Here is a 13,265-nt window from a genome sequence, read left to right as displayed (position 1 = left end):
AAACAGTAATTAATTGTGACTAGGAGCAGGAGAAAAAATTAATGACTCCCTTGCGCTGAGTTAATGCCAAGTCTCACAACAAGAAGGCGTCTTCTGCCAAATTCAGTCAAAATGCATTATTTTCCTTACAGGATGCTAACCTCCCTTTCTCTGATGGAACTCTTCACAGGTCTTGTGGTTGCTGTACAAGAATCTCCAGAAAAATCAGAGACAGTAATTCATGTTTGAGATGTTCAGTGCTTTTTACCACCCTTTAGACATGTATGTCTTGAACATTTTGGCTAGCAAAATCTCTGAAGACTCCCAGAACACTGGAGACTCCTATGCTTCAGACAGACTCTTTTCCAGTAACCCGAGTCCTTTGAGATGTACAGTCTATATGGAAGCCCAGCTGGTGCACATTCATACTTCCTGTCAGTTGAGACAAGGACAGAGGTGTCCACACCTTTGTGTTCCCTGAGAACAACACAGAGCAAAAAGTCTCAGTGTCACTTTATCTCGAGAACAAGATGCTGAATGAGAGAGTAAGACAGAAAGAAAATAATACATGCACATGGGCATGCATCTTTAAGACCTCTGACTACTAGGCAGTAACCTCTTTTTCTGTTGTCAAGTGGAAGGTTGTGCATACAGTCTACCTGTGGATGGTCATGTACTTTCAGGCTACTATTTTCCAAGCAGATAACAGCAAGTCTCTACAGATACTGCAGAGGGGAAGTTTTTCAGCCTTGGATAACAGGATAGACAGGCATTTATAATAGGAATGGACATACGGATTATGGCTCTCAGACAGAACTGAAGGTATGAAGGCCTCAGTCCAGCTTTCTCATTTTCTGGACAGTTCAGTGCAAGGATGCATACAGAGCATGTATACTGCATGTATACACCAACGTATAGAACAATTACTTGCAAATTACCTTTATTCTTAAACAAGTGAAATACTGTGCAAAGGTTTCCAGACAAAAACTTTAGCCAGAGAGTTGCAAAAAGCACAGCTGAAAATGAGCACAGCATAATTCTGCCAAATTCTGCAATATCCCTAGAAGTTTGCACAAGTGTATAATGATCAAACCAGCAAACTGCTTCTTGAGCTGCTACACTTTTAAGAAAAATTCACAAGTAGAAGAAATCCTTGTTAAATAAACAAGCACATTTCTTGCAAGTGATTTGCCAGTCACATTGGCTCTACAGCCCGATACATTTTTGGGTATCCTTTGACATGACAAATGTCCATCCCCTGAATCTTTGAGAAACTGGACAGAATTTGAACCACTCTGTTCTCTTCAACAACTGTGCTGTGCTACACCCACAGTTTTTATCACCTCTTTCCTGCTTTCTCTGTGAAGTGTTAGAAAACATTCAGGTAAATAGGCTAATCCAAAAATCAGAGGCCATCACATGGAGAAACGCTGGATGTCTTCTCAAGGGGATCTTCTCTTTATGGAAGCTCTGCTCTGTAGTCCATGTGCACATCTGGCTGAACTAAGTCAGGAGGAAAGCCATTTTCATGAAGATGGGAACATGCCTGTGAGGCTGAGCACCTCCACTGATATGAAAAAAATGCGAGATTCAAACCTGTAGTCAACTGAGTTCCCTAAATGTGTGCTGAATACTTCAAGGAGTCTTCAAAAATAATTACATCACAAGGTAAGAGAGGTGAATATATAGCAGATAGAGGAGTTGCACAAAGCATTCTTACTGAGAGCAGAACAAGCATAGTCTGTTCAAACTTAGTTTCCAAGGTGCAAAAAGCAGTCCATAATACCCTGTACTTCAGAAAACATTGAAGCGATATAATGAAAGCACAGAAGAATTTCTTCCACTTCAAGAGATGAATAGATTTTGCATAGGACTTGTAATATTTATGAAAATCTTCAGTGATCGAACTGTCTCTACAGAAATTAACCACTCTGTCAGTGGCTGGAGAAGCTGTAGATCTGGTTACAGACTGTCGCAAATGAGACAAAGACCTTGGGGTGTGAGGGAGCAGTTTTACTCTTTCTCCTTGTACGATCCAATACCTTTTCTTTTGCCTTGAGAAATTCTGAAATTATGTTTCTTGAAAATTGCCCTTGGACAGGATCCAGGAAGAGATGAAGATAAAGCATGGACCCGTCCTGACAGGCCATTGCATAGTGATGGAGAGCAGTAACAGTTACCATGGCTTCTTGGGCTGTACGAAATGCACCAAAGCGGTCTTAAAAGTAGTTCTGGAAAACATTTGATCCTCAACTACAATGGATTTAAATTAATTTCTATATTTCATTTGCTCTTCTTCACAACAAGATGGTTTAACTCACCATTTCATATGCTCATAGATGCTGACAGCATTTACTAATTCAGAATCTCTCTCTGCAGACTTGCTGGTTTGTAAGGCTTCTTGATGAAGGAACCAAAATGCTTGAAACGGTTGTGCAGCCCACTCTCTCACTATCTCCCTCTCTGACATGAAGAGGAAAGAAAGAACCTTTTCTTGTTTAAAGTGGACAAGGTAAGAACTCATAAATTAAACTGCAGCAATAGAAGATTCCCATCACACATTTGGAAAACGCAAGGAGAGCAAAGCACTGGCACAGACTGCTTGAAGAGATGTTTGGAATCTCATCTGCTGAAGCCCATTCAGAGCAGATTAGATGAGTACCTGTCAGGAATGACACCGTGTGGCCTGTTCTGCCTTTGGGAGGCAGGATAGACCAGTCATCCCTTCCACCACATTTTTCTTTGATTCTTGACACAGTATCTCTGCATCTATTGCAACTCATCAAGATCCTGAAGCCAGGTGAGAGCAAAATTCTTTGACGCAAGTTTCTAGTGCCTTGCACCATCAGCCCACATTTCTTGAAGCTGATGCAAGTGATGCTGGTATTCACTAGGAACTCAGAGAGGACTGTGTTAAGTTCTTCTATGAGCAGATTCTCCAAACAGGTCAGTACCAAAGAGTATCAGTGTGCTGAGGAGATTTTGTAAGATATCCTTATTCCATGTTGGTGATGGTGAGAGATGTTGTCACTCATTAAATGTGGACAATCCAGTATCACCAATGATGATAAATTCTGGTCTGATATTACAGGTTTTGGTTGGCTCAGGGGGAACTGCTCTTCTGCCTGGATCACTGGAAGAGGAAGACTCCTGATCTGTTGCTGTGGGGGAGAAGGTGGGAACTGCCTCCTAGAGTGCTCTGTGGAGGATAACCTAGCAGCAGAAGACTGTTAGGTAGAACAGCAGTAAGAAGCTGTGTCTTCCATAGTAAAAGCAGCTACAGAAAGCACATCAGAGACTGGAAAGCTTTTATGTGCTAATACTACATGTATGGTGAGACCTTAACTGAGAGTTCTTTCCCCACTAGGGTGAGATAAGGAAGCAACTGAGGTACAGTCTTTTCTGGACCTCACTAGTAAGTAATCTCACATGCTCAAGGTGACCATGAGTAGTGCAGCAGATGTACCATATCATGTGGTACAGCCAACGATGGAGAAGAGGGAGTAGCTTTGAAATAATTCATTAGAAAAAAATCTGTTTGCCAATTACTGGACAATTGAATTGTTCTACTTGAGAGATAATAGAAAGTTTCTGTTTTCTGTTAACACAGCATTTCTCCTTACATTGAGTGTACATCTTTCACCTCTTATTTTTGTTTTTACAAACTCAGTATGTAAACTGCCTTCCGAGACAGTGAAAGCTGTGAGCTCCAGCAGATCCCCCTGGAGCTCATCTTGTACTACGTATTTTCTCCTGCCAGTGCACATGTGGGATTGTGGTGGCTGGCTACAGGTTCCCAAAACCAGCTGGAGAAGAAGTTTTTAACTTAGCAGGCCCCCATGTGAATAGTGTATGCTGGCAGAAGCTTTTCTAATACAGAACCTCTGTGTCAGAATTTGAGCAACAAGGTTTGGAAAGGCTTAATTGTTTTTGGTAATAATATCAACTGCTCTTCCAATCTTACTGTTGGAAACACATGTGCTGATTTCTTCTGTGTGGAAAGATGACAGGGACTATTTCTAAGAATCCATTACATATGTGGCTGCGTAGGTGGGGACTGTTGAATTGTTGACAGTAAAGTACAGAGAAAGAAAGAGGAGCAATGTTTCTGCCCCATTCTCAAAAGAGTTCATGCCTATAGCTGAAATACTCAAGATCTTATCGAAAAAACTGAATCAGTAGAAGTCCACAAGCTCACCTTCACACTGCTCTCCAGTAGATGATAATGTGTAGCCTTGGCTACAAATACATCTGAAAGATCCTTCTGTGTTCCTGCAGCGTCCATTCGTACAGAGTGATCGGTGCTGGCATTCGTCTATGTCTGTAGCAGAAGAGACAGTGAAAACATAACACATCTGAAAATACCAATTACTAATCAAATGGTGCAATAACCAATTCTGAACAAAACAGCACAGCAGAGTGTCACTATCCAGTACTGCTTCTCTTGGTCTTACTTATTAACAAATGCAGACAGTCAATATAGTGCATAAAAATATATTAAATTGCAGATTGGATGTTTTCCTTGAGATGACTGCATTCAGCATTCTCTCCTGTAGTGTCAATATATCCTTCAATGCACAAATGGGTACACACAGACACACAAATACACACACATGCTGCTTGAGAGCTGCTTTTGTTTCTTTTATATCTGGCAAAGGTAACAAGCCAGCCGCTTCAGTGAGTCAGCAAAACCCACAAAATACTTTCCAGCAGGATCACTACCTTTCAACAGGGTGTGGTTTTCAGATGCACACTGACAGGCTGTTCCCCTATTAAGCTGTACCTTAAGGCTCCTTTAAATACTTGCCTTGTAACAGTCTTAATCCCCTAAGTATGGGAAAATGTCTCTTTGTTTCCGCAACCACTGCTAATCCCTCAGCTTCAGTTCTCATAAACTGGGGTCAGCCTGGGTTAACAGATGGACCTGAACATCAAGCTTAAATTTTCTTTTGAAAAACTTAAAATATTGGAGGGGAGTGGCACTTTGAATTCAGAACACAGCACACGTCTTGTTTGAGCTAGGAAGCCTGTTTTCCCTCCCTTATTTATATAAAATACTCATTAAGGGACAGTAATTAAACTGATATGGTAGCTTCTTAGTCACTTCTAGGATTTAGGCATGGTTGATGTCTTACTGAAAATATACTCCAAGCAGGAGAAAGTTACTCAATGAGGTTTTTCAGATCTGTGTTACAACTACGTAGTCTCACCCCTTGAGTAATGGTCCCTTGTGACCACAGAAGTTTTGAATTTAAGGATCACTGAAATCTGTGGGGCTGCATGAAGCATCTGGGCATGTGTAGGGGTCTGTACTTTAGGAGGGTGCACTTTAAGAAGAACAGTCTGCACATGCCAGCTCAACTTGGCAAGGGCCCTTTTCCATGAAAGGCTCAGAGGAAGCAGTCAAACTTTGTCTACATACTTTCCCCAAGACCAGTCTGCTGTGTGTCCTGGACAGCACATTTAACTCACTCAAGACACTTACACTGATGTTTTGTTTCAAACTTCCTGACAAATTTGCATGAACAATCATCTAGTTTTACTCCATTTTTTGTAGCAGCATTCAGTAGTCTGAAAGTGCTTGTTGCTATACATAGATACTTAGGGAAGGGTGGGGGGAAGGGAAAAGAAAAAACATCTGACAAGAAATGTTCAGGTTTCTGTGCGCTTCCCCAGCTTAGAGACAATCTCCCAGATTTTCACCTTTGGAGAGAGGTTCCAAGAAGCCCCCTCTCTCAAAGGAGAGGGATATTCATACCTCCTGTACGCACTTTAGGTTCTCTCTCAGACTACTCCACTCTGACTTCAGACCTAATTTTGTTCCACTGGAAGAGTCCTGATAGGAATTTTAGATGTGGAAGAAATGTAGAACCTGACACTTTGGAGGTACAGGTACTGTTCCTTAGAAACACAACACCAAACTCTATCTCTACTGAATGTACTACTTGAAATGCAGTGACACCAATGCAGGCATCAGCTCTGTTAACTGACACTGCTGGGTTCCAAGAGGGTGCAGCCTGGGTTTTTTGATCCCACTCACCCACATGAAAGAAAAAAAAAAAAAAAAAAAGACAGAAATAAAAGCAATTAAGGCAGCAAAAGCCACTGTACCCAAACCTCCAAAATGACAGAAATGCCAAGGATTTTGCAGAAATTCCAATTTAGCAATATAAATATTACTACACATTCTTGATTGGCTTTATAACAAATGTCAAAATCTACAATGTGACCATGGAAGCCATAAAATGGAAACACATATTCTTACATTTTTGGTTATTTAGATTCAGTGTTGTATACTTGTTTCTCCATTAAAAGGAAGATTATTAGATTAAAAATATTATCTAAGAGGTAAGTGCAACCTTATGAACTTTAATCATATTCTTTCCTACCTTCACACTGATCCTCTGATGCAGAGAGTTTGAAACCTTGGCCACAAATACATCTGAAAGACCCCTCCATATTTTCACAACGTCCATTTGTACAGAGATTGCCATACTGACATTCATCTATATCTGTGAATACAAAGAAAGCTTAAGTGTATAATTAACTTGGCTACAACCATTTTTCAGTTGAGCTTGGGAATTTGTTCTAATTCTGCCATAAGCATGGTTATAATCAGTTTCCCTGTATATTTTGACCTTGACAATTCTGCAGCAATTCTGATTTTAAAAAAGGATTTGAACTTGAGCTGCCTTGTGCTCAAACACTCAACTATACTCAGAGCCCACACGACTAGAACAATGCTTTTGACCCAGTACTGCAAGGACTGCAGTTTAGGCTAACAAACCTTTTTCTTCCTTTTATTTTTTTAAATACGGGTTACACTATGAACTGTGTCCACATGATCCTTAGCTGAATAATATTATTTTGCCCATAATTTTCCCGCATTAGCTTAAACCAGCACAGCTTTGGTTTAGAGAAGAGGTCAGCAAGTGCTGGCACATTCATTCTTGCATTGCACATTTAGTCTTAGGATATGTACCTGATAAAAGCACTAGGAGCTGCCAATACCTTGAGCCCATTAGCACTAATTCTTATGCTATTGCAAGGAACAGTCCAGAAAAGCAGACACAGCTCATGCTGGCAAGGCTGTGTTAGAAGCTCTTCTCACTGAAACCATTTTTAAAACATATTCTCTGGTCAGAATCTTCCAACCTGCTGCCTCTGCTTGTTTACCTGGAGCTTACATACAGGTGCGAGGGAACAGGTAGGTCCTCTCAGAAGCTAGAACAGACCTCAGCTACATTTTCTGCTGTTGAGTTTTTCCTGTTTTTTTAAAGCTAGGTTGATTAATGTACAGGATTTAGAGGAGTTCTCCAGTGCATAACTAAAGACTATATGAAACACATGTACATGCGAGACTTTCATAGACAACATTTTTCACATTGACTTAAAGGAGGGAGGTTCTAAAAGACTTAGCTGACACCCAAGTAATTTCAAGGGGATTTCTGCACTTCACAGAGGTCCCTTTGTAAGGCTACTCTATACAGGCAACAAGGAATTCCCTTGGATTATATCTTTATAACAAAAGCTCTCTTCCTGGTCACAAACCATCCATTATTTACAGGAGGACTTGAAAGAAACTTCTTTTTCTATAAGATATCCCATAGACACCTACGGTCATCATCCTCTGAAAGAAGGATATTAACTAGATGGGCCATTCTCTTTAGCCAACATGAAAATTGCTACGTTACTATTTAAGAATAATTTTGAAGAATTCCTTCTGAATGTGATTTGTATAAATCAACAAAGAAAAAAGCAAACATATAAATAAATCTTTTGTTATAAACCCAGCCAGAATTAATTCAGTATTCTAAAATAATCAATATTGGCTTTTCCTAGGAGTGGTTTTCACTTAAAAAAGGCTAATTTTCAAGTTTTATTTATTTATTTTGGGGATATAGTTAACAACAAGCAGGTGTCCCTGTTTGTATGGAAAAAGCAGTATTTTTTAGCTTCACTGATGCAGAAAAAGAATTACACCTTATTTGCTTTTATGTGCCAGAAATCATATTACTCCCAATTATCCTGTCTTTTGCCACCACAAAGCACACAAAATCCGTCAACATAAAAGAGTAAAACTGCTGATTATTTGAGGCACTTGAGCTATTTAGGGAGCTGTAGCACAGGGAGAGCTGGAAAAAGATTAGAGGTCTTTAAATCATCATCATAGCTCTTATTAGCTATTATGAATATCTGCAATAACTATTTTCCTCATATATACTTATCATTCATGGCTCTTCACAAGCTCGTGTACAATATGACTTTGACAAAGGCCCTCTCTCCCCACACACAAATGAAATCACCATTATTGTCCATATTTCAAATGACCTACAATTTTTGTTTCCTCACTTGAGTCTCTAACTCTGTAAATAAGATGCCCTGTTGCAGCCCGGCCAAGAACACGAAGCGGCATCCTCCCAAGAGATGACAGCACAGATCCACAGGTGCTCTGCTATGGCAGCTCAGTAGGTGATACTACTTACACCCTCTGCAAGACTAATTTCTCAGATCCCTGCTGTGGCAAAATGTGCTTGCTCAGCAAAACACAACCTTTGCTCTCAATGTATGTGATCAATGCTCTAATTCAAGAATTTTTTAAAACATAGAGAGCCTAATTCAGCAGTCAGGCATGTGAATTTCCAACTGAGTAACAAATTTTCTTCTTACAGATTCATTTTCATTTACCTATCTCCAAGCTACCTGAAAATGAAGCCTGCAATATTATTTCTGATTTTTGGATGGGACTCGAAGGTCAAGAGACCTTTCCCATAAAGCCAGCAGAAAAGCCAGGAACAGAACCTAAATCTTCTGAGATGAAGTCCAGAGTTGTAACTGATTCTGTTGAAGATCCCTAAAGTAGGACTAGAGGTACATGGATCAGCTCTGCTGACCTCTGTATTAGTCTTGAAATCTGGTGGGGTCCCTAATGCTGTACAAGCCGAATATTGTTAGTTAACCACACAGCTGCAAAATCCACCACAGTGATAACCATGACGATGAAGTGGTCTAGAAAGTTTTGTCAACCTAATTTTTTTCATTTATTCATCAATGCACAGAAGTGTGCTTTAGATTCACATACTACTTTATTGCCATTTTACATCATGATATATCACTTTATTTGAATGTGCAAATGTGGAGAGAAAGATGAAAAAAAATAAATCAGTGATTGCAAGTAAACTTTAAAAACAAAATTTGAAATAGTCACAAAATGACACAAAAGCATTTAGGGACCTGGAACAGTAGCAATTTCAAGGCAATGAGGTGCAGGGTGTGCAGGTGCCATTTTTCATTTCTTCCAATATTCATCTCACATTGGATATTTCCACCTAAACTGCAATTGAATGTATTCTACTTAAGTTTGAGGTGAACTGATTGACTTGCATTTATGAAACAAAATCAGCTATGTTCCTGGCTTTAAATCCTGGAAGATTACAATAGCAATAGCATCAAGGAACTGTAGAATTGTTACACTAGACTTTCCAGGGCTTAAAGTGCAGGCAGATGAATGAGATGACCTTAAAAAAAAAAAAAATACTGAAAACAGCACTGGGGGGAAAACCAGTAGAGCTGCAACTGACCTAACTAACAGCAGAAACAAATGAATTTGTGGAACAACGGACTTAAATACCCTTCATAGATAACTTGGGAAATATTTTCCTTTCCAGTGTATTTAAATTGTAACATACTGCAAAGCTACAGATTTAAGACAAACTGTCTGCATTACATTTTCTAAAATGTGTATGGCTCATTTTCAACATGATGTAAGTCTAGGATAAACAGAAAATGAAGACTGATCACATCACTAATGATGTGAGATGTCTAGGCTTAGAACATTTCATAAAACAAAGGAAAAAGGGAAACTATGTGCAGTAATACAAGGAAAAAAGTCTCAGCAACTTGGAACTAAGACTTATCCTTTACATGACTTAGTTCTGTTTGTAAATTTGAGCAGAGCGGTGACTTTTTTTCTCTCATTCTGCTCCTACTAACCTGGTTAGCAAGAATGAAACAAGTGAAAGTTATGCCATGGCATTTTCGATCAGGCTATTTTCATATATAGGTATAGAAATTAAGCTTAACATCGGGAAAGAATGCAAAATAAGTCAGCTTTATATTTTTTAAAAAAGGAATTAAGTAACAGGAAACCTTTCTAACAGAGTGCGTGTGCCACATTTTTTGCAAAGGCAGCAGGAATCCAGGCAGGTGGGAAGGAGCAAAACAAAGATGAACCTGGACTAATGCATGCTAAGTGAACCATGTCAGTTTGTTGTGAACCTTTCATAGTTTGGTATAGCTCCATTAAAATCCATGAAATTACCCGAGAAATACATTCCTCCACAATAAGTCAGATGACAAGACCAAATAATGCAGCTATGACATGCTGATAAATTGCAACAGGCAGATATGTTCAGACAGAAATAATTTGCTACCCAGTATGCCCTCTTTAGAAAATAGGGTGGTTGAAAAAGGTGTAATCTGTACAAGCAAAAGTGGTAGTGAGGTTCTGACAGCCACACCATCCATTTTTCAAGTGCTTCACTGCAAGCTGGCTCTAGTCTTGCTCCACAGATCAAAAGCCCATTTGCAGCTGGAATACAGTAGATGTCCATCTTCCAGAGCTATTTCAATCAAAACAATGCCCTTAGACTGCTTCATTAACTGAACCAAACCACAGCCATTGGGAGCAATCAGGAAATAAGCTATGGAAGTATGCTGCCAATCTGACCTACAACAATAATGTAAACACCTTCTATGTAGGTTATTAGACACCTGCTTAGGTAACGTGGTTACTCCAACCATCACAAATTATAGGGCATGCGTTACACACAGAGTGGACAGCAGGATTCACAACAGACAGCAACTGAGGTTTAAGTTTCTGAAAAAACACCCTGAAGTTTAAGTTTCTGGTAGTGCCCCACGAAGTGGCACTCAAAACTGCAAAATATTATTTCTTTTTGCATAATGGATTCATTTGCACTTTCTTACCTATATCTCAAAAAGCCAAAACTGATTTGGGAAAAAAAAATAAATCTAACATTAAAAAAAACCCTGACAAAGCTATAATGTGAGAAATCTCTCCTAAAAACCTAACCCAAAGTGAGACAAACTACTTTAAGATGTGCTAATGTTTTGCTGGAAGTACAAATAATTAAGAAGTTTTACTAATATGCTTTGTGAGCAAACTCCCATACCCTACTGAAAAGCCTGCCAGTCACACTGATGTGTTCGCACTCTCAAGGTTTTTCCATTTGTTAATACCTCCAAACAATGGCCTACTAGCATTTCACTGATAATACATCCCCTTCAGTTCCATATTTTCTATTTCAAGAATTTTGTTTTGTAATTATAAATGTATTGTTTGCATTCTAGATTCGGTGTTCATTTGTCTACAGTAAAACACAATTTCCTCATATATACTGTGTCTGAGAACATAAAGTAATTTGAAAAATCTCATATTTTCAATTATTATTGAATGAAACGAGGACCCAGGGCGCACTGCTGTCATCAGGTTGTATCACTGATGGAATAGGAAATAGAGCATCTCAGAACAAGAACTATAACTGGAGATTTACAAAGAGTACTGAACATACCATGGCACTGTCCATTCCAGCCTCTGAATCCCACTCTGCAAGGAATGCACTGGTAAGAGCCAGGAGCATTAATGCACTGTGCATCTGGACAAGTAGTTGGAGTCAGGCATTCGTCAATGTCTTCAAAACAGAAGATAGAAGGAAATAGTGGTTAAAGCCATAACAGAACAATGAACAATAAACTAATTCAGTTATTCTGACTGTGCTCATGTTATACTAATACATTTAAAGAGTTGAGTACTTTATCTATTAGAGACCCAGGAAGGTACAAGCTCGCACAGACTTGTACCAGCAAAGGGGCATCTCTGAGAAATAAATTAATCATAGTAAATGCAACTGAATCTGAATTTTCTGTTACCCTGTGAATCTCTGGTAGGCCTTCCATAATATACAGCAGATCAGATTTCTGGCTTAGATAGGTAAGAATAACTTTGCTTACGTCACCCCTTTACCACACTGAAGCATCCTGAGGTTCTTCCTATAGTCAGTCTCAAGAGACTTTGGAAGTGCATTGCAACAACAATAAAATTTTAACTCTAGCTTCTCAAAGCAAAGAGGAATTCGGTATTCTCCAGTGTCCTAGTGTTATGCGGCATGTATGTGTTATGTGGACTATAAATTTAATTGTGTGAATGGTAATCAAACATGTTTACAGGGAGTAGGGAAGGCACAAGGCAACACACACATCACTGAGGCTGGCAGTGTTTAGGGTGATAGAAGGACTTCTTGCATCAGGAGAGCTCCTAGTTTACTCATGATGAGATAGGTCCTGAAAAACTCATGTCCAAGCTCTAAGCATCTACCAAGAACTTCTTATCCTGCACCAAAGAAACCCACAATACATGCAATATATGCAATCTAAAAGAGACTGCATACAAAAATTATATTCAAAGACAAGTTGCTGTCAAGCAACCAGGGATTAGAAGATGCTGTAATTAAAACTGTGTGGGCAGCCTCATTCCAGTCTGCTCTCATACTTGAGTATCATTTTATAATATGGTCTTTAGTTACACAATAATTATAATATTTTCTACCAAATACTTGCTTTATGCAGTGCACAGAACTAATGAAATTTCCAGCCACCTTTAAACCCTAAGCTCCTGTCTCTTCCCTGCTCCAAGCCTACAGGTTGTGTCTTTTGCAATTAAGGACTGCTACTCCAGCATAGTAGGGAGGCAATTTACTCCTGGTTTTGCGAACAAGCTCACAGAAGATAAGTAGCCTCCAACACTTGTAATTTAACTGGACAATGCTCCAGCCGTCAGAGAATTGAACATTCCAGCTCCAAACAACTCACTGGATGTGGGCAAATCACAATTTTTCATAGAATCATGATTGTCCAGCTGAGAATACTTTCTTGTAAAAACAGCAACAGGCCTCTTCAGCCACCACGATGCAGACCTGTAAACGTTTCTCCGTGAAATTGCTGTGATATTTTTTTAATTTAACTAACAAAAAAATCCACTTTTGCTGAAACCTGTTCTCAGAACTGCCTGGACTGTATCTGCCCTCAAAACACACAACATGAATGATTTATTTAGTACAGAAATTTTCGGGCAAAATAAAGCTTAAAGTCTGCAAAGCTTAAAGAAATTACAAGAAGGTTTTACAGGAATACTTAATCGTGTGCAGTGATGTTCAGCTATGCCTATAACACTGTTCTACATAAATGACAGACTCTACAACACCACC

At 39.2% G+C, this 13,265-nt stretch overlaps 1 protein-coding gene across 8 annotated transcripts in view; it reads right to left on the bottom strand.

The window, feature by feature from the left end:
* Nucleotides 1-13,265, bottom strand: part of LTBP1 (latent transforming growth factor beta binding protein 1) — a 213,123-nt gene that overhangs the window by 54,722 nt on the left and 145,136 nt on the right. For all 8 annotated transcript variants that reach the window (XM_074863371.1, XM_074863363.1, XM_074863365.1 and 5 more), the window contains 3 exons: nt 11,574-11,693; nt 6,369-6,491; nt 4,178-4,300 (listed from right to left, as the gene is read on the bottom strand). In XM_074863371.1, the coding sequence (XP_074719472.1) occupies nt 4,178-4,300; nt 6,369-6,491; nt 11,574-11,693 (366 nt within the window). The remainder of the gene's footprint in view (nt 1-4,177; nt 4,301-6,368; nt 6,492-11,573; nt 11,694-13,265) is intronic.

The sequence above is a fragment of the Strix uralensis genome, chromosome 3 (genome assembly GCF_047716275.1).
Source record: "Strix uralensis isolate ZFMK-TIS-50842 chromosome 3, bStrUra1, whole genome shotgun sequence".
Taxonomy (NCBI): Eukaryota; Metazoa; Chordata; class Aves; order Strigiformes; family Strigidae; genus Strix; species Strix uralensis.
This window is presented reverse-complemented; position numbering and strand designations above follow the sequence as displayed.